We start from the raw sequence: 21525 nt of genomic DNA, 5'->3' as shown, positions 1-21525 counted from the left end.
GGGGAGCTGGTGCAGAATTTAAGGGCGGCCCGGAAGGCACATCCAGAAAGGGGAGCTAGGGCGGAGTTGGGGTGCGGCTTGATTGGACGGGCCTGTGACCCTGGGGGAGGAGGGGGTTGAGTTTGGAGTTGCTCACGTTGCCTCCTCCTTTCCCCGCCCCGCCAGGTGCTGTCCCTGGGTGCCGACGTGCTGCCCGAGTACAAGCTGCAGGCCCCCCGCATCCACAAGTGGACCATCCTGCACTACAGCCCCTTCAAGGCGGTCTGGGATTGGCTGATCCTGCTGCTGGTCATCTACACGGCCATCTTCACCCCCTACTCGGCCGCCTTCCTGCTGAACAACCAGGAGGGGCGGGACCACCGGGCCTGTGGCTACTCCTGCAGCCCGCTCAACGTGGTGGACCTGATTGTGGACATCATGTTCATCATTGACATCCTGATCAACTTCCGCACCACCTACGTCAACTCCAACGAGGAGGTGGTCAGCCATCCGGGCAAGATCGCCATCCACTACTTCAAGGGCTGGTTCCTGATCGACATGGTGGCCGCCATCCCCTTCGACCTGCTCATCTTTGGCTCCGGCTCGGAAGAGGTACCGGTGTGTGTGGATGGGGCATGTGCAGACGGATGGGTGGGCGATGTGTCTACGAGCTCGGGTCCGCTGATGGGAGAGGGCCCTATGGCGAGAAAAGCTGTACCGGCTCAGGGTGAGGAGCAACCTTTGGTGGCCAGCCTCGTTTGCCACTTCTTACAAAAAGTGTACAGAGAACGAGCAGTCCTTGACATATGGCGTACAACGGAGCCCCGCTTCTCCGCGGCTAAGCGCAACATCAGCGAAATGAATTTTGCCCCATTTTGCAACACTTTTCTTGCCAAGGCGAATCACCACAGATGTTAAGTCACCTGGTTGGTAAGTGAATCAGGCTTCCCCGGTCAGAGGGTCACCAAAGGGGGACCATGTGACCTTGGGACACGGCAACGGTCCTTAAGTGAGTTTCGTCCCTTTTTTTGACGACATGTCTTTTGCCACTTTTGTGACGGGAATCTGCGCAGTTGTTAAGTGAGCGACACGGTCGCCGGGCGAATTCTGGCTTCCCCGTTGACTTTGTCGGTCGCGAAAGGGGAATCGCATGACCTTGGGACACGGCAACCAACGGTCCTTAAGTGAGTTTCGTCCCGGTTTTTGACGACCTCTCTTTTGCCACTTTCGTGACAGGAATCCACACAGTTTTTAAGTGAGCGACACGGTCGCCGGGCAAATTCTGGCTTCCCTGTTGACTTTGTCGGTCGCGAAAGGGGGAATCGCGTGACACACCCACGCCCAGGACACTGCACCCCGTCACAAATAGGAATCGGTGGCCAAGCGGATGAATTTTGATCCCGCGATCCGGGGGCTGCTGCTGCGATAAGACGATCCTAAGTCGCTTTTTTCCAGTGCCGGTGTAACTTTGAACGGTCACGAAATAAACCGCTGTACGTTGAGCACTAACTGTACCGTGTCGGGTTAGGAAAAATCGAGACAGTTTTGGCTTTTTTAAAAAAAAAGTTATTTTATGATCCCGGAGAGCTTTTGACTTTCTGGGACTCTGAAGGGCGAAAGGGGCGCAAGGCAGCAAGGCGGAGGCTGTGGTTTTGGCACGCCAGATGTTCGCTTTTTGTTCTTCCTGACCAACAGGAGCTTGGCAGGCGCCCACTTCCCGACGGCGGGCAGTTTTTATATTGATCGAGCCAAAATGGATCAGTTGGATGTCTGCCTGCAACGAGAAGGGGGAGGAAAGATTGAAGCTGGCAAGCCAGAGGGAGGAGAGTGACCTTGCTGGCACGGCTGGCCGTCTAGACCGGGGGTCCGCAACCCCCAGTCCGTGGACTAGTGCCAGGCTGCGGCATGCCAGCAACCAGTCCGCCCAAACAAGCAAAGCCCCCTCCATGGGATGCAGGCAGCACACAAAACCACGCACCCTCCGGTCTGCGGAATAACCTCTCGCCACAGAACCGGTCCCTGGCGTCCCAAAGTTTGGGGACCTCGGATCTGGACGGCTTTGTCTCTTCGCTGAAGCTGGCGTGGCTGCCTCCAGGCCCCACCCCCGCAGGCTCCCCTCGGCTGTGGAGAGAAACTACGTCTGCCCCAGAGGGAGGACGGAGGAAGTCGCGCGGGCAGAGGCATGTGACGGTTCCCTGGGGCAGCCCGCACGGAGGATCCGGGTCGCCCGGAGAGACGGCAAGGATCGGCCGCGCTCACGGGCGGCTCAGATCTTCGCCTCCCTCCCCTTCTGGGCAGCAGTGAGTGGTTTTGCCCTGGGTGGTGGGTGGGTAGGGAAGAGAGACCCACTGTTGACAGCTGGAGGGAGACATGGGGGGTGGCTAGCGGTGGGAGGGGGCAGGCCTTTAGCGGAGGGGCTGCGTCCCCAGTGGGATAAGCTGAGTTAAGCCAGGGGAGCAGCAGGAGGAGCCACAGATGTCCTGTGGTTCAGAGAGAGTTCCCCGAATGAAGATGCAGCTTCACAATTTGGCTCCTCTTTGCCAGGGGTCCCCAAACCCCACCCACCCCCCCGGGCCGTGGCCCACCCACCAGCCCTTGACACGTTTGGAAGCGATCCGCAGAAGTGGCCAATGAGCATGCACGCACACCTCCCTGTGCTAAATGGAGCAGGCGAGCGTGTGAACGCCGCTCTGCTGGCGCGAGCAGAGGACAAGTTTGTCTGCCGCTCGCACCAAACCATCCCCATTCCCCACCCCACCGGTCCACCTCTTTGCAACCTCTGAGAATCCACACTTACAGTTTGCTTGCCCCCCCAAAAAAAACCCTTGTGGGGCGGAAAGAGCCTGCGAAAAGGTTTTCGGGGTACACTGTGGGTGGTCCCGGCTAAGGCCAAGACCTGGGACGGGTCTGTGACAACTCGCCACGGGCCAGCAGCTCATTGCAGGAGAAAAGTTACACTGATCTCAGAGAAACAATGGGAAAAGAATCGTTATGTGCATAGAAGAGAGTAGAGCTGGAAGGGACCGTGGAGGTCTTCTAGTCCAGCCCCCTGCTCGAGCAGGGGAAACCTATACCATCTCAGACAAGGGACTGTCTAGCCTCTTCTTACAAATCTGCCGTGATGGAGCGCCCACAATTTCTGGTGGCCAGCAGTTCCACTGGTTGATTGTCCTCGTTGTCAGGAAGTTTCTCCTTAATTCCAGGTTGCTTCTCTCTTTGGTCAGTTTCCAACCGTTGTTTCTCGTCCTGCCCTCTGGTGCTTTGGAAAATAATGTGACCCCCCCTCTTCTTTGGGGCAGCCCCTCAAACACTGGAGTACTGCTATCATGTCTCCCCTAATTATTTTCTTTAGACTAGCCAAACCCAAGTCCCGCAGCCGTTCCTCGTATGTTTTAGTCTCCAGGCCTCAGATGCTCTTCGTTGCTCTTCTCTGAATTTTTCCCAAGCTCTCCGCATCTTTTTCGTCATACGGTGACCAAAATTGGCTGCGATATTCCAGGTGTGACCTCGCGAGGGTTTTTATCAAGCAGCACTAAGACTTCGTGTGATCTTGATTCTAGGCCTCTGTTTATACAACCCAGGATTGTGTTGGCTTTTTTTTGGGCGGCGGCTGCACATGGCTGGCTCGTGGTCAAGGGATCGCCCACTGGGACTCCGAGGTCCATCTCCCAGTTACCGTTTTTGAGCCAGGTCTCCCTGGGTCTAAAAGGGACACGGTGGCTCAGTGGGTTAGGACGCTGAACTTGTCGATCAGAAGGTCGGCAGTTTGGCGGGTTGAATCCCAAGTGCCGCGTAACAGAGTGAGCGCCTGTTATGCGTCCCAGCTTCTGCCAACCTAGCAGTTCGAAAACACGTAAAAAATGCAAGTAGAAAAATAGGGACTGCTCCGGTGGGAGGTAACAGCATTCCGTGCGCCTTTGGCATCTAGTCATGCCGGCCACATGACCACGGAGACGTCCTCGGACAAGCGCTGGCTCTTCGGCTTTGAAACGGAGATGAGCACCGGCTCCTAGATTCGGAAATGACTAGCACGCATGTGCGGGGGAACCTTTACCTTTACTTTTACCTCCCACGGTCTGGACTTGCACCTTTGATTTTTCCTGCCTAAACGTAAAACTTTGCTTTTTCTCCGCGTTGAAACTCATTCTGTTGTCGAGATCTTTTGCAAACCTGAGTTGTGTCTTCTGGGGTGCTGGCTACTCCTGCCAGCTTGGTGTCACCTGCAAATTTGATGAGTTCCCTCATCTTAAATCATTGCTGAAGATATTGAAGAGTCCTGGGCCTAAGACGGAACCTTGTGGTACCCCCGCTGCTTCCGTCCCTCCGTGTGGACGTGGCGCCGTTGAGGACTACTCGTCGAGTACGGTTTGCCAGCCAGCCGCAGAACCATCTGGCGGTGACGTCGTCCATTCCGCCTTTTCCTAGCTTTACCGAGGAGTAGGTTGCGGTCTACCTTGTAAAATGCCTTACTGAAGTCTGAGTATACTACGTCAGGGCTTTTCAACCAGTGGTACGGGGACCACCTGTGGTACATGGGCACCTGGCAGGTGGTACGTGACCATCCTAGAGAAGTGGTAGCAGAGGAAGGGAATGAGCTGAACCGGTGGCAGCACCGCACAAGCCTGAGCGAGAGACGGCTGGAGCTGCAGGGCTGTCAGGGCTCAGCGGAAGCACCAGGATCAGCGCCAGGCTCCAGCTGGAGCTTTGCACTGATCCTGGTGCTTCTGAGCCCAGAAGAAGCACCGATCAGCTGGAAAGTTGGAGCATCTTCAGGGTCGTGTGATTTGCATTCAGATGTTTGGCAACTGATTCATATTTATTTATTTATTATTTTGATTTATATACCGCCCTATTCCCGTAGGACTCAGGGCGGTTTACAGGGCAGTTAAAATCATACCATACAAAAATTAGGAGATTTAAAACAGTTAATTAAAACAATTAATTGAATTTAGAGCCCCAAATTTAAAAAAAATTAAAACATTAAAACTCAATTAAAACCCCTCAGTCTAGGCCCGACAGCTCAAAGAGCCAAGTTTTCAGGTCCCGGCAGAATGAGCGGAGGTCGGAGGCAGTCCTAAGTTCCATCGGAAGTTGGTTCCAGAGTGCAGGCACGCCCACAGAGAAGGCCCTCTCTCTGGACGTCACCCGCCGGCAATCCTTCACCGGAGGTACCCTAAGAAGGCCCTCCCTGTGGGAGCGCACAGGACGATGGGAGGTTGATGCCGGCAGCAGGTGTTCCCTCAGATAATCCGGACCCAAGCCATTATGACGGTCACGGTGTCCCAGGGTCATGTGAAGTGACCAAAACCTGCTGCAATCACCCAGCAGAGGAGGGGGGGAAAATAAAAATCAGACATCCCCCCCACACCACAAGGTTTTTGACACCTTGCTAGGCGACTGGTGGTACTCGGATATTGCCATATCCTAAAAGTGGTACAATGGGTGAAAAGGTTGAAAAGGCCTGGAGTACGTCCACTGCGTTTCGCTGGTCTGTTTGTTTAGCTGCTTTGTCGACGAATGAAGTAAGGTTGGCTTGGCGTGATCTGTTTTTGACAAACCTGGGCTGGCTTGCCGGTTATCCCTTGGTTTGCTTCGCGTCGTTCGGTGTGCCAAAGGAAGGAACCAAACGGAACGTGAGCGGTCAACGTTAAAATAGTTTTTTTTAGGTATTTGTAATACTTAAGTGGAATTGGCTGCAGCGAGTTGTCCCGTTTCCCCACCGGGAGATTGACACCCTCCCCGCCTCTTCTTCCCCACCCAGACCACCACCCTGATTGGCCTGTTGAAAACGGCACGGCTGTTGCGCCTGGTGCGCGTGGCCCGCAAGCTGGACCGCTACTCGGAGTACGGGGCGGCCGTGCTCTTCCTGCTGATGTGCACTTTCGCCCTGATTGCGCACTGGCTGGCCTGCATCTGGTACGCCATCGGCAACATGGAGGGCAAGACCATCGGCTGGCTCCACTCGCTGGGCGGGCAGATCGGCAAGCCCTTCAACGAGAGCACCCCGCACCTGGGTCCCAGCATCAAGGACAAGTACATCACCGCCCTCTACTTCACCTTCAGCAGCCTCACCAGCGTCGGCTTCGGCAACGTCTCGCCCAACACCAACCCGGAGAAGGTCTTCTCCATCTGCGTCATGCTGATTGGCTGTGAGTGCCGCCCGTCGGGAGGGCGGGCCCAGTTGGGGAGGCGGAGGGTGAGCGGCATGCCCCTTGCAACGGGCGCCCTTTGCTCTGCTCGTCCTCGGCGGGCGGGACGAGCTGGAACGAAGAGAAGACGAAGCGCAGCCTCTCTCCCGCCCCGCCCAGGGCACCGCGGTGGCAGACAGCGTGTCACCCCTTGGATTGGGAGGGGGAGTTTCTACTCTGATTTGCCAGGTAGTAGGGAGCTGAGGGGGGAGCCCGGGAATGGAGAGACACCCCAGGAGTACCAGTGGGTGAGGCAGGACCCTTTCCAGGCGCCGGGAGTGATAGCAGGACCCTTTCCAGGCGCCGGGAATGATAGCAGCTGACAGGTGCCTTCCTTCTCGCCAGCCCTGATGTACGCCAGCATCTTTGGGAACGTGTCGGCCATCATCCAGCGGCTGTACTCCGGCACCGCCCGCTACCACACCCAGATGCTGCGGGTGCGAGAGTTCATCCGCTTCCACCAGATCCCCAACCCGCTGCGCCAGCGCCTAGAAGAGTATTTCCAGCACGCCTGGTCTTACACCAACGGCATCGACATGAACGCAGTGAGTTGTCTCTGCACGCTCCCCCTACAAACCCGAGATCCTGGCGGGTCTCTGCTGCCCAGGTGACCGGGCAGCTGCGGGTCCAGTTTCCCCCCCTTATGGGGCATTGAAGCGGCTGTGCCACTGGGGTCTCTCCCTTTAGCACCCCCAAAGAGAGTAGAACGGGTCCCCAACCCCTGGGCCTTGAGAAGTTCAGAACCAGGCTGCAGAAGCGGTGGGCGGGCACGCACAGGCACGCAACCCCCTCCCCTTTGCCCGGGTAGCAGAGAGCCCGTGTGCACGCCCTCCGTTTGCGGTTACCCGTTGCTCACACCCATCCCTCCCCTCCGCAGCTGGTCTGCAAAAAGCCAAAAATGTCGCTGGCGAACTCTGGCGAAATCGTTTCGGAGCACTGGATCCGCCTCTCCTTTCTCTGATAGGTCCTCGCGGGCGGACGTTGTTAGGGACGAGGAAGCTTCCCGGGCCCCCGATCCAAACTCTTCCCCCCTCTTTCCCTCCACACACCCCTTGCAGGTGCTGAAAGGATTCCCCGAGTGCCTGCAAGCCGACATCTGCCTGCACCTGAACCGCACCCTCCTGCAGAACTGCCGTCCCTTCCGGGGCGCCAGCAAAGGCTGCCTGCGGGCCTTGGCCATGAAGTTCAAGACCACCCACGCCCCTCCGGGGGACACCTTGGTGCACGCCGGGGACGTGCTCACCGCCCTCTACTTCATCTCCCGCGGTTCCATCGAGATACTCCGGGGGGACATGGTGGTAGCCATTCTAGGTGAGGAAAAGTCTTTCCCCCCCCCCTCCAGTCCCTTCTCCGCCTCGGGTCTTACGGGAAGGACACCCCCCCAAAAAAGTGGCCCTAGAACGGCCCTTGAGAAGGCGGCAGGGCCCTGGATGAATACGGAGCATCCTCTGTCAGAGCACGCACAGATAAACCAGGAGCAAGTACAGTAAACAGCGGTCTACATTAAATGACGGCTTATCTTAGACTATCTTCGGCATTGTACACCAGGAACAATAGACACACGCAGGCTAGTACAGCAGGGTGGAACACACAGCAGTTGTAGCAGGAAATGGACGAGAGAGAGAGAGAGAGAGAGAGAGGGAGAGAGAGAGAGAGAGAGAGAGAGAGAGAGAGAGCAGCAAAGTCTTCCCTTTTATACTCAGGCTCTTAAAGGGATACAGACCCTGCTTGCTCTTAAAGAGACACAGGCCCCGCTCAGTCAATCCTATCCTTGCACCCTCCGCCTTGCATTACATCAGCTGGTTAGCCTTTCAGTCGTTGGTTCCTTTAGCGACCGTTCAAAGTTGCGACGGCGCTGGGAAAAGTGGCTTAGGACTGGGCGCTTAACGACCGTCGCCGCAGCCCCCCATGGTCACCTGATCAATATTCAGACGTTCGGCAACTGGCTCGTCTTTAGGAACGGGTGCAGTGTGATCCCCTTTTGCGACCTGCTGACAAGCTCGTCTTTTATGACAGCAGTGTCCCGAGGTCGTGTGATCCCCTTTTGCAACCTGTTGACGAGCTCGTCTTTATGACGGGAGCAGTGTCCCGGGGTCATGTGATCCCTTTTGCGACCTGCTGACAGGCAATGTCAACAGGAAATCCAGATTCAGATAAAACGAGCGTGTTGTTGACTTGACAATATTTTCCAAAAGAACCGGAAGGCAAGGCAAGAAGCTACGGATGGAAACCGATCGAGCAGAGAAGTCAGGTGGAATTAAGGAGAAACCTCCTGACAGTGAGGACAATCGACCAGTGGAACAGCTCGCCACTAGAGGTTGTGGGTGCTCCGTCAAGTGGAGGTTTTTAGGAAGAGGCTGGACAGCCACTTGTCCGGAATGGTGTAGGCCAGGTCTCCTGCTTGAGCAGGGGGTTAGACTAGAAGACCTCTGAGGTCCCTTCCAACTCTGTTAATCCACGATTCTGGAAGGGTCACCTGCTTAAATGGGTTGGACTAGAAGACCTCTGAGGTCCCTTCCAACTCAGTTAATCCACGATTCTGGAAGTGTCTCCCACTGAAACGGGGTTGGACTAGATGATCTCCCAAGGTTCCTTCCAAAATCGCACAGGGTCTCCTGCTTCATCAAGTGGTTGTGCTTAAACCTCTAGATAGAAACAGTCCTTGGCTTTATTTTTGGGAGAAAGGTCTAATATCCTTAGAGGTCCGTATATCGCAGTATTGCAAATCCCGAACTAAGAATCGCCTGGCCGAATCCCTAAGTTGTACTTTTCCCTCCCTTAACATTGCCCCCCATTGCTCCCCCCAGTATGACCAATCAGGTTCAGACATAACGGTTAGTCCGAGAGAAGTTTGGTACGTGGCTCCCTTCTTCTCCCAGCGGGGTGACATTGAGGCGGCATCTCGAGGAGAAACGGCATTTACTTCCGTTTCTCCAAGCGTTTTGTCACCGCGGCGAAACTGACGTGCCTCTTCTGGTGGGTGTCCCACCGCCCTTGTGCCTTCTTTGTCCACCCCACCCCTCCTCACCTGCAGGGAAGAACGATATCTTTGGGGAGCCACTCAACCTGTACGCCCGACCGGGCAAGTCCAACGCGGACGTGCGCGCCCTGACGTACTGCGACCTGCACAAGATCCACCGGGAAGATCTCCTGGAGGTGCTGGACATGTACCCGGAGTTCTCGGATCATTTCTGGTCCAACCTGGAGATCACCTTCAACCTGCGAGATGTGAGTGGCTCGGCAGGGGCTCCCGGGGCCTGGGCTATCCCCACCCACGCCCCGCGTGGTGCTCCCTAGACTCTTCTGGCATCTTGCCTCTTCCCCAAGTGAAATAGCTGCTTGGCCTTGCAGACCAACATGATCCCGGGGTCTCCCAGCAGTGACGAGATGAACGGGGGCTTCAACCGCCTGCGAAGGCGCAAGCTCTCCTTCCGACGGCGGACCGAGAAAGGTGAGTGTTGGCTGGAGAAAAACACCTTGTCCTCCGGGGACCCCTCCGCCTCTCCCCACATCGGAGCCCGGGCTTTGTCTGCCCTTGTAGATCCTGGCGAGCAAACTGTGAGTGTTCAAGACCCCCCCAGACACACCTGGCTTGGAATCCTGGCATGAAACTGCTACTAGGATACAACACGCACATCCTGTGCTCCTGAGACACACATAGAGTGCTTTTCTTTTCTTTTTTTTCCTGCATGTCCCGCAGACGAGCAACTGGGAGAAGCGAGGTCCCAGGCCAAGGCCCTGCACCTCGGCCAGAACTGCCAGTCTCCAGCCAGCCCCAGGTGGGAGGCGTGCCTCAGCAGCTCAGCAGCCTCCAGTGCCCCCTCCAGCGATGAGGAAGAGACCCCCATCCCCGTCTCCAGGATTACGGAGCTGTCGCCTTTCCACAGGGCCATGGCACCTCTCGCCGTGCCTCCCGCTGCGGCCCCTCCTGAGCAGCAGAGCAGCAACTCCTGCAACCCACTCTCTGGTAAGGCCTGCTGTGGGGCGGGGGGGCGGGCGTTGCTCACCATCCGTAGTTCAATGGGGAAGCAGAAAGAGCGAAAGGTCTTGGCGTCTGCACGACGTGGCACCTTCCTTCGCTTGGGCCACCCACTCCGCTGCTGGGACCCGGTAGGGGGTCGGCCTGCCCACCTCGCAGGGACCCCTGGGACCCCCAGAGGAGTGCCTGGGGCTGACCCCTTCTCCCTTCTGTGTCTCCCCCCCCAGGGGCCTTTTCCGGCATGTCGAACATCTTCAGCTTCTGGACCGAGAGCCGAGAACGGCAGTACCAGGAGCTGCCTCGCTGCCCCACTCCTGCCCACCCCACCCTCAACCTTCCCCTGGCCGGCAGCGGCAGCCTCCCCTCGAGCAGGCGGCACCGGGCCGAGCTGGAAGGCCGCCTGGACCTGCTCCAGAAGCAACTCAACAGGTAGAGCAGACGGGGGGGGCGCACGGTGTGCGTTTGTGTGCATACAATCAGATTGTGCCCTGCAAACTCGGCGGAATCATTCCTCGGGAAGGGAAGCGGCCAGGCTGAAGGCTGTTTTGCCCTCGCCCCCATTGCTCTTTTTGGTTGAGGGGGTGTACCTCTTCATTTTTCCAAGCCCCTGTTCTGGCATGTGGCGGGGCGGGGGGGGGGAGAGGTCCCTTCCTTGCACAAGGGCATCGCAGACTGTTTTCCTAAGACGGATGGATGTGGAGGCAGGTGGACACATGCCCCCAAAGGCGCGTGGAAGAGATGCCTTGTTGTCTGTCTGGGCCTTCACCGCCCAACCCCCCCCCTCTGTCGGTTCCCCCCAGGCTGGAGAAGCGGCTGACTGCAGATGTGGGCTCCATCCTGCAGCTGCTGCAGCACCAAGCGGTCCTGGTACCCCCCACCTACAGCACCCTTTCCTCGCCGCAGCCTCCGCCGAACGCCGAGCCCCCCTTGGGAGAACACCCGCTGCCTTTATCCCCCATCCTGGCCCAGGCCCTCTGCGCCCGGACCCAGGTGAGTGTCCCCTCGTAGGCTGGGCCCTGTCCTCTGATCTGCTGCACCCCGACGCCTGGGCTCCCCAAACAAAAAACCCAGCGGAACCCCCGCCTTGTTGCTGCGGGACGCAAAGCCGTAAAGTGAGCGTGTCGGATGGCCCAGGTGGACGTGGCGCCGGGGGTTGCCCTTCCGGGTGCTGCCCCTTCCTCCCCCTTTGAAGGCCCCCCCCCGCAGACTGCTCAGGGTTTCTCGTCCCTCCTCAGATGCCCCTTTTCCCGCCTCCCCGCCTGGACGCCGCCGAGTCCAGCGACGAGGTGGTGCTGCTGATGGAGCCGCCCTACGTGGCCCCACGCCGCCTTTCGCTCCCGGGACAGCTGGCCGCCGCAGAGGACCCGGACTTGCCCCCGGATTTGCACAGACACTGCTCGGACCCCGGCAGTTAATGGACTCTGGACAGACAAGGGACTCTCCGCGTGACGGAGAGCAGACGGTTGGATCCAGATCGCCAGGGGGTTCCCTGCGGCCTCCCGCCAGGGGCAGCTAGCTGCCTGGCACAGCCGACTCCCACAACGTTAGCTGGCCTAACGGGCAGGCCGGTCCCAGGGGACTGGCAGGGAGGGTGGCGGGAACCGTGGCGTCGTGAGGACGATGGGACAGGACGCCAAGCGCGAGGTTCAGAGCGCCGTTGGGGACGCTGAACATCGGGGTGTATCCTCCTCCTCTGACCACCCCAGGGGGCTGAGAAGAAAGGGGGAGCTCCTGTAGGGACCTCAAGCTGGACACCCCCCCCCCCCGAGGAGGGCAGCTTGGCCCAGCAGTGTGCAACTCCCGCACCGCCTTGCTCTGGGGAGCTGCGATCTTTGTGAGCAACACAGGGTGCACGGAGGCCACTTCCTTACTTCGAGAGACGTCCCCCTCCCCAGGTCTTTCATGATCCCCCCCCCATTGTTTCACCAAAGCGACTTCTCCATGGGGTGAGGCGGGGGAGGCGGAGGCTCCAGCTAAGCAATAACTCAAAGCCCCTCGCATCCATCTTGGGGGCGGTGCGCATTGGGGTGCTCGTAGCGACACGGTACGTCGTACGGGAGAGCGGAGATCGGCCCCCAGGACGGAGGACGGACAGGTGCGGATCACTTACTGCTGGGTCACTTTCCCCCCTCCATTAGAATCCGGGCTGTCTCCACAGTCCGCCCCCCCACACACACACACACTACACCTGCTACACTAGACGTCCCTGTAAGTGGGTGCGTGTTGGGGGGCTCGTAGCGACATGCTACGTCGTACGAGAGAACGGAGACTGGCCCGGAGGTCGCGAGGACGGAGGACGGGCAGGTGCGAGTCACTTACTGCTGGGTCACACACACCCCCAGCTTAGAATCCGCGTTGTCTCCACAGCCCGCCCCTCCCCACACACGCAGACTACACTTGCTACACTACACGTCCCTGTACGGGGGTGCGTTCTCTCTACACAGGTGCACCCCGCTTTCCTTCGCCACTTCTTCCTCTGCTGGAAATGGCTGCAAAACGGGGGAAAAAAATGGGGTGCAGGGGGCACACGGCAGACAACGGGGAGGGGGGAGGTCACTGGTTCCCCCCCGTGCCCTGTGGCGTAAGCAGCCCCCACCCACCCATTAAAGGAGCAAGCCGTGGCACGCAATCCCCTTTTTGTCCATCCCGCCACTTCTCACGGGTCGCTCCTGCCCCCCCCTCAGGTGAGGGGGACTTTCTTCCATCAAGGGAGGGGGGGGCGATGCTCCCCCCCACACCGGGCAGGTCTCCGGACACCCCCCCATCCCTTCCCAACTTGTCCCACACCTCCGAACGACGTACGCGACGTTCCCACCCCACCCCGCATGCTGTCCTCGGCAGTAGCAACCGATGCCCAACAATAAATTTGGAGTGGATGACTGCGTCCCTTTCCCCGAAGTCTCGTCTGGTTATTTTTTTGGGGGGGATATTTTGGAGGGGGGGCTGTGTGGGTCAGCCTGGGGGGGTGGGCGGGTTTGCGAAAATCGCAAGAGGGAAAAAGCACTGGAAGTTTTGAAGAAGAGACTGGACAGCAATTTGCCTGAAATGGTCTAGGGTTTCCTGCCTGAGCAGGGGGGTTGGACTAGATGACCTCCAAGGTCCCTTCCAATTTTTTTAAATAATAATAATAATTATTATTATTATTATTATTATTATTATTATTATTATTATTATTATTATTATTATTATTATTATTATGTTCTTGCAAAGGTCTGAGCCTCCACCCGCACCCAATTTAGGTTTCTAAGTGAGACGGCCGTTCGGGTGAGTTGTGCTCCCTTTTACGACCATCCGCACCGCCATTGGGGAGCGGTTCTTAAGTTAGGAACAGGGTTGAATTGAGCCCGGCTTCTCACCCAAGGGGACCGTGGGACCCCACCCCCGGGACACCGTGGCCGTCGTAAGTACCAGACCGTCTGGATTTTGGTCGCGCGACCGCGAGGGTGCCGCAGCAGTCGTAAAGGCAAGAAACCCGTTGTAAGTTTGAACGGTCGCTAGGCTGAGCTGTCGTAAGCCGAGGATTCCCTGCCTGTATTCCTTGCAGGCAGGGAGGAAGGGGGCGGAACAAAGCATCCGATTCCAGGGATCCCCCTCCCCACTTTGGACTACCAGCACGGAGGGGCTTGTCGTGGCGGGAAAGGACAACACAACCCATCGGTCTAGCCAGGGCTGCAGGATTTGGTTCCTCTGGGGTGGACGGCTGAAAAGGACCCATTCAGCCAAGCTGGTCCTCAACTTACGACCGTTCGTTTAGCGACCGTTTGAACTTAACGGGGGCCAAAAAAAAAAGGACGGAGGACCGTCTTCAGCCTTACACCTTTATGACGGGATATGGGCTGGACAACTGACCCACGTTTATGATGGTCGCAGTGTCCCCGGGGAGGGTGGTGGGCTCCCCCCGTGCTATCCCCTTTTTACGACCTTTGGACGAAGCGGGAAGCCAGGCTCACTTAACGACCAAGTGACTGTGGGGATTCATTTAATGAACGTGGCAGGAAAGGCAAAACTCTACCGGTTGCTCCCTCAATGACACAAATTGGGGGCTCATCCGTGGCCGTAAGTTGAGGACCCCCCTGGATGTCTGAGGGAGGGAGGGGGGGAAATGTAGTCTTGGGTCACCTGGCCCAGGTGAGGTAGAACGGCAGGAGCTGACCGTCCCAGGCCGAGAGGCGGGCGTCTTGCTCTGTGCTTCAGCCGAAGCGCTTCTAGTCCTCAGTTTACGATGCTTCCTTTAGGGACCGCAATTGCAACCGTGCTTAAAAAAAAAAAGCTTTCCACACGGAAATGACCGTTCTGGCATCCCCAGGGGGGTCACGGACTGTAAAATCCGGATACTTGGCAACTTGACTCGTATTTATGACGGTCTCAACGACCCGAGATCTCCTTTTGCGACGGGCAAAAAAAGCACCGAATGAGCAGCACAAATTGGGGGGCTGAGTTGCCAGTCAGCTTTGGCGCTTGGGGAGAGGGGGCAGAGAGTTGCAGAGTGACACTGAGGGTTTTGTGTTTGTGAGGGGGCGGGGCCCATGGGGAAGGGAGGGGCCGTTGATTGGCGCTTCGGTGGCACATGGGTCTTGGGGGCTCAGCGTTCGAAATAACCAGCCTTCCAGACCAGGCTCTTCGTTCTCCTTCCAGGCGCAAAAGATCAGAGGCGGCATCAGTTGCCGGAAGACGCTTTATCTCGTTTATTTTCACAATGGCCCTGCTGGGTCGGATGGTGGATTCACGTGGCCCATGGGAGGGAGGGGAAGGGTAATACCTGGAAAAACCTTCTCCCCCCCCCGAGTCCTGAAACTTGTCCCTCGCCACGTCCCAAAAATTGTGTCCTTGGCTGCAGTGTCAGTCATGAGCCAGGAGGGGGCGCGGGTGAGGCCGGACCGGAAGCCCCCTGCTGGCAGTCGAGGGAAAGGATTTGGGACGGGGTGGAGGAGAGCGTGGCCCAGCTCCTCCCCGGTTTGTCTGTTGTGGGCATCGCCGGGTGGCGTCCTTTTCCCCGTGACGAGGTCAGAAGTTGAGCTAAACCGGGCCGTAGGTGCCGTTGTAGCTGAAGGGCTCTCGGCTGACGCACTGGCCGGGGCTGGCTGGCGTCCAGCGCTGGATTCGCACCGGTTCCCCGACCTGGCCGGGCCGGACGATGACCGTCCGGCGGGAGGCGGCCGAGGGGTCTTCGTCGAAGAAGTTGAAGGGCCGCAGCAGGAAGCCCACCACGTTGCCCGGCGTGGCGGTGTTGGGGACGTCTTCCGAGTGCGGGATGTGGAGGAAGCCGACCGTCACCCAGGCCACCAGATCCTGCGGGGAAGCAAAGGGGTGGTGGTGGTGTCAGGAAGACGCGCCCGTGCAGACACACAAAACCCACACCTATGCAAACCCACACCCGCACACACACACACACACACACCGATGCCGCCGTCCTCCCCACCTGCTTGTCGATGCTCTCGTCTTTCCGCAGGAAGTTCTCGAAGCTCACGCTGGGGTTCCAGGGGTCGTTCTGGATGTAGAGGCTGCTGCTGACCCCTTCGTTCTCGCGGTGCTGGGTCACCGCCAGGTGGTACCTGCTCCGGGGAAGGGGGGAGGGCAAAGGGGAGGGAGAGGGAGAGGGGAGGGAGGAAATGGCCTGTCGTCAGCCTCCCAAGACTGGTCCGGGTGGGGTGGACAGTCGCTGGTTCTGAGACGGGGGCAGGTTCTCCTGCTCGAGCGGGAGGTGGGGAAGGGCGGGCAAAGGGGCGGGCTGGACTAGAAGACCTCCGAGGTCCCTTCCAGCTTCTGTTCTGTTCTATTTTATAATCTATTCTATTTCTATGTCTGTTCTATTTCTATTCGATTCGATTCTATTTCTGTTCTATGTCTATTTTATTCTCTATCTGTTTTTGTTCTATTCTCTTTCTATTTTATTCTATTCTATATAGTCTATTTTATTTCTATTCTATATTCTATTTCTATTTCTCTTCTCTTATTCTATTCTATTCTATATAATTATTTCTATTCTATTTCTATTTTACTCTATTCCTATTCTATAATCTATTCTATTTCTATTCTATAATCTATTCTATTTCTATTCTATAATCTATTTCTATTTCCTATTCTGTTATATTCTATTGTATATTCTATTGTGTATTCTATTGTATTCTATAATCTATTCTTTCTATTCTATAATTATTCTATTTCTGTTCTGTTCTATTCTATTCTATTCTATTCTATTCTATTCTATTCTATTCTATTCTATTCTATTCTATTCTATTCTATTCTATTCTATTTTCCAATATCTATTCTATTCTATTCTATTCTATTCTATTCTATTCTATTCTATTCTATTTTCCAATATCTATTCTATTCTATTCTATTCTATTCTATTCTATTCTATTCTATTCTATTCTATTCTATTCTATTCTATTCTATTCCATATTCTATTGTGTATTCTGTTCTATTCTATAATCTATTCTATTTCTATTCTACTCTATATTCTATTTCTATATTCCAATATCTATTCTATTCTATAATTCTATTCTATTCTGTAATTCTATTCTATTCTATTCTATTATTTTCTTTTCTATTCTATTCTATTTCATTCTATTCTTTTATTCCATTCCATTCCATTCCTTATTCTATTCTATTCTATTCTATTCCTTATTCTATTCTATTCTGTAATTCTATTCTATTCTATTCTATTATTTTCTTTTCTATTCTATTCTATTTCATTCTATTCTTTTATTCCATTCCATTCCATTCCTTATTCTATTCTATTCTATTCCATTCTATTCTATTCTATTCTATTCCTTATTCTATTCTATTCTGTAATTCTATTCTATTCTATTCTATTCTATTATTTTCTTTTCTATTCTATTCTATTTCATTCTATTCTTTTATTCCATTCCATTCCATTCCTTATTCTATTCTATTCTATTCTATTCTATTCTATTCTATTCTATTCTATTCTATTCTATTCTATTCTATTCTATTCTATTCTATTCTATTCTATTCCTTATTCTATTCTATTCTATTCTATTCTATTCTTTTCTATTCTATTCTATTCTATTCCATATTTTCTTTTCTATTCTATTCTATTCTATTCTATTCTATTCTATTCTATTCTATTCTATTCTATTCTATTCTATTCTATTCTATTCTATTCTATTCTATTCTATTCTATTCTATTCTATTCTATAATCTTATTCTATTTCTCTTCTCTTCTCTTCTCTTCTCTTCTCTTCTCTTCTCTTCTCTTCTCTTCATTCCTTTCTCGCCCTCCCTTTTTCTTTCCTTGCGCTCCATCCCGGGCGATTTTTCAGAGGAGACGAGACCAGTCGCTCATCCGAGATGCTCGGGCTGGGGAGCGTGGGGCTGGACTAGGAGACCTCCAGGGATCCCTCCCGTCTCTCTCTCTCTCTCTCTCTCCATTCCCAGCCCACCCCCTCCGGGCTCACCTGCTCCAGGTGACCCCCTTCTCCTCCTTCCAGTTGCGGGGCAGGACCAGGCCGGCGTGGGAGTTGAGCTGGAGCCGGTAGCTGCGCTGGTGTTCCCAGCGGTTCTTCCGGGCCGGGTTGGAGAAGAGCAAGTAGCGGGGCAGGGTTTTGCCGATGGGGAAGGCGGCCTGGCGTTCCCGCAGGCGAGGCTCCGGCTTCAGGCGCGGTTGCACCAACCGGTGGGTCGGCTCCCAGGGCAGGGTGATGTTCTCGAAGGCTATGTCCACCGTCTCGAAGCTGTTGGCCGTCCCTACGGGGCAGAAAAAAGGCCGGAATGTCGATTTTGGGGGTTTTTTCTTAAAAAGAAATCCAGTCCCACGTCGGTTTTCGGAGCGAAAGAGGATCGGGGAGCACCGGAGGCTCAAAGAGAACAGGTATTGGGGATGTCCCGTTTAAGGAAGAGAAGGACCCGGGGTGGGGGGTTGTGGGGTGGGGGTAGGGGATGGGATGGGATGGGATAGCAGCCTTCCAGTCTCTCAGGGGCGGCCCCCCAAAGAAGAAGTAGTCAAGCTGTTCTCCAAAAGGGCCCGAAAGGCAGGAGAAGCAGCAACGGGTGGACACTCGTCCAAGCAACCGAGAACTAAGGAGGAACTGCCTGACGGTGAGAAGACAATTAACCGGTGGAATCGCCTGCCTCCATAAGCGGGGGGATGCTCCAACGCTGGAGGTTTTTTAAGGAGAGACTGGACAGACGTTGGTCCGAAATGGGGTAGGGTTTCCTGATTGAGCGGGGGGTTGGACTAGATGACCTCCAAGGTCCCTTCCAACTCTGATTCTATTCTATTCTATTCTATTCTATTCTATTCTATTCTATTCTATTCTATTCTATTCTATTCTGTATTTCTATTCTATACTATTTTTATTTTATTTTTTATTTTAATCCCATTTATATCCCACCCTTCTCCGAAGACTCAGGGCGGCTTACAATTCTATTCTATATTCTGTCTATTCTATTCTATTCTATTCTATTCTATTCTATTCTATTCTATTCTATTCTATTCTATTCTATTCTATTCTATTCTATTCTATTCTATTCTATTCTATTCTATTCTATTCTATTGTTCTGCAAGGGTCTCCTGCTTGGACATGGGGTTGGACTAGATGACCTCTAAGGTCCCTTCCAACTATTCTATTCTATTCTATTCTATTCTATTCTATTCTATTCTATTCTATTCTATTCTATTCTATTCTATTCTATTCTATTCTATTCTATTCTATCCTATCCCAAAGTGTTTGGCCCCAACAGTGGAAATTCGGACTGGGCAGAATCCCCACCACCCCGTCGGTCTCCCCCACGGCCGAGCGAACCCACCTACTACATCCAGGTCAACCTTGTAGTGCACCAGGTGTGTGTGGATGTTGCCTAGCAAGTGGGTGTGGAGACGGGTGCCATAAGCGAGCCCCTCCGGCGTGTAGAAGGAGGCGTGGACGTAGCCCGTGGCATGGACCTTGGTCTCCAGGACGCCGTTCGGGAAGAGCAGAAAGTCCCAAATGTAGTCATAGTTGTACACGGTGGAGGTGGCCCGGATCACCAGGGCATGGCCCTCCAGCCCGGCGTAGAAGGTGGACCCCCCCTGGAAGTTGCTGTCAAAGTGGCGCCGCAGAGGCACGCCGGTGGGTAGCTCAAAGATGCAGATGGCCCGGGGGTAGCGCACCGGCCCGTCGGCGTCGTAGTGGTGGTACGCATCCAGGAAGGTGGCCGACTCCGGACAGTCGATGCCCGGGGCCAGTTCATGGGTGACGCTGCCCATGCCCCAGCCCACGTCGATGTACTTGGTCTGCATGGCGGCGGGCGAGCTGCCGCCGTAGAAGGCGATGGCCTCCTGCACGCTCAGCTCGTAGGCCACCCGCTCGCCGTTGAACCGCACGTCGAAGAGCTGCAAGCCGGTGGAGCTGCGCAGCCGGAAAGCCAGGCTCCAGCCGGCGTACTTCACCAGGTTGCCGTCCACTGAGTACTGGCGCCCCTGCGGCTCGCACACCTTGGCGCCGTGGTCGTGGGACGGGGGCTCCGTGCTGAACTGCCCGCGCGGCACGAAGCTGGAGAAGAGGGTCTCCTCCGGGTGGGGGACCAGCCGGACGGCGGTCACCTGGCCCCGCGCGTACTCCTGCGCCAGCTCCTGCGGCGTGCCGAAATACCTCCCGTTGTACCACACCTTCTCGATGGACCACCGGGCCGGGTCCAGGTCCCGGTGGTTGATGAGGACTTCCAGGCCCACCGGGTGGAGGAAGAAGCCCTCGATGGCCCGCTGCAGCATGATCCAGGTCCGCCGCTCCCCGGAGGCCAGGCCCCGCGGGGCGATGTCGGTGAAGGTCAGGCAGCGGTCGCCGCAGTCCCCGAAGCCGAAGCCCGAGACGTCAGTCAGCAGCTGTTTCAAGGGGGCCAGGAGCTCCACCAACTTGTCGTAGAGCAGCTTGTACTCCAGCTGAGTCATGGGCCGGGTGGAGAAGGCCACCGGCTGGCCGGTCGGGCGGTAGAAGGTGGGCACGGGCAGCGGACCCACCACGTACTCGGTGACGTTAGGGGTGGGCCCGGTGCCGAAGAAGACCACCACTCGGGCCCGTCGCCGGGGGGGCTGCACGCCGGAGGCCAGGTGGCACAAGGCCTGGCTTTTCTTGGGGGTCAGCATTTCGATCAGGAAGAGGCTGTTCTTGGCCAGGGAGCCCCCCTTGCTGGGCTGGAGACCCAGCTCGGGGCGGCTCATCAGGAACGTCCGGACGGCCCGGAGCTCCGTGGGGCTCAAGTCAGCGAAGATGGAGGCCTTCTCTCGACTCAAGGGCGGCAACGGGCCCCGGCCGGCCTGGACCAGGAGGCAGAGTGTCGCCACCGCGCAGGCGAAGCGCATCGACATCGTGACCGGTCTGTTGGAGGGATAGAAAGGCAGTCAGCAGGGGCCAAAAGGAAGGGACACACACAGACACACACACACACACACACACACACACACAGAGAGAGAGAGACAGACAGACAGACAGACAGGGAAGGGACACAAACAGACACAGAGAGAGAGAGAGAGAGAGAGACAGACAGACAGACAGACACGCACACCAAGTGTTCCTCTATGGGCTGTGAACTGCCCCGGCTCTGAGGGATCTGGGCTGCTCCATCTACCTGGAGGGCTGAGTGGATGGAGCCAAGGGGGAGGGGAAAAATAGGGAGAGGGGAAGGAGGGAGGGAGGGGGGGAAGGAAGGAAGGAGGAAAAGAAGAAAGCGGAAGGAAGGAAGGAAGGAAGGAAGGAAGGAAGGAAGGAAGGAAGGAAGGAAGGGAAAGAAAGAGAAAGGAAAGAAAAAAGAAAGAAAGAAAGAAAGAAAGAAAAGGGAGGGAGGGAGGGAGGAAGGGAGGGAAAGAAAGAAAGAAAGAAAGAAGGGAGGGAGGGAGGGAGGGAGGGAAAGAAAGAAAGAAAGAAAGAAAGAAAGAAAGAAAGAAAGAAAGAAAGAGAAGGGAGGGAGGGAGGGAGGGAAAGAAAGAAAGAAAAGAAAGAAAGAAAGAAAGAAAGAAAAAGAAAGAGAAGGGAGGGAGGGAGGGAGGGAAAGAAAGAAAGAAAGAAAGAAAGAAGAAAGAAAGAAAGAAAGAAAGAAAGAAAGAAAGAAAGAAAGAAGGGAGGGAGGGAGGGAAAGAAAGAAAGAAAGAAAGAAAGAAAGAAAGAAAGAAAGAGAAGGGAGGGAGGGAGGGAGGGAAAGAAAGAAAGAAAAGAAAGAAAGAAAGAAAGAAAGAAAGAAAGAAAGAAAGAAAAAGAGAAGGGAGGGAGGGAGGGAGGGAAAGAAAGAAAGAAAGAAAGAAAGAAAGAAAGAAGAAAGAAAGAAAGAAAGAAAGAAAAGGAAGGAAGGAAGGAAGGAAGGAAAAAAGAAAGAAAGAAAGAAAGAAAGAAAGAAAGAGAAGGAAAGGTAGGAAGGAAGGAAGGAAGGAAGGAAGGAAAAAAG

The 21525-nt window shown here is 55.2% G+C and overlaps 2 protein-coding genes across 2 annotated transcripts in view; one reads left to right on the top strand and one right to left on the bottom strand.

The window, feature by feature from the left end:
• KCNH2 (potassium voltage-gated channel subfamily H member 2) overlaps positions 1-11561 on the top strand; it is a gene marked incomplete at its 3' end in the record, with an annotated part of 63048 nt that extends 51487 nt beyond the window's left edge. The window contains exons 5-14 of the mRNA XM_083380136.1: positions 166-591; positions 5741-6128; positions 6513-6712; positions 7226-7478; positions 9202-9395; positions 9519-9618; positions 9868-10134; positions 10374-10575; positions 10947-11136; positions 11382-11561. Coding sequence (XP_083236262.1) covers positions 166-591; positions 5741-6128; positions 6513-6712; positions 7226-7478; positions 9202-9395; positions 9519-9618; positions 9868-10134; positions 10374-10575; positions 10947-11136; positions 11382-11561 — 2400 coding nt within the window. The remainder of the gene's footprint in view (positions 1-165; positions 592-5740; positions 6129-6512; positions 6713-7225; positions 7479-9201; positions 9396-9518; positions 9619-9867; positions 10135-10373; positions 10576-10946; positions 11137-11381) is intronic.
• A 3601-nt stretch (positions 11562-15162) lies between these two features.
• AOC1 (amine oxidase copper containing 1) lies at positions 15163-20455 on the bottom strand (the record flags this gene model as incomplete). Its single annotated transcript, XM_083380137.1, has 4 exons — positions 15163-15435; positions 15566-15698; positions 17568-17856; positions 18919-20455. The coding sequence occupies 4 exons, from the start codon at positions 20453-20455 to the stop codon at positions 15163-15165; spliced, it is 2232 nt and encodes a 743-aa protein (XP_083236263.1).
• Positions 20456-21525: the final 1070 nt, after the last annotated feature.

Source organism: Vipera ursinii (genome assembly GCF_947247035.1).
Source record: "Vipera ursinii genome assembly, contig: scaffold_146, whole genome shotgun sequence".
In the NCBI taxonomy this organism is placed as follows: domain Eukaryota; kingdom Metazoa; phylum Chordata; class Lepidosauria; order Squamata; family Viperidae; genus Vipera; species Vipera ursinii.
The sequence above is the reverse complement of the archived record's forward strand: the minus strand, read 5'-3'. Positions and strand labels throughout refer to the sequence as shown.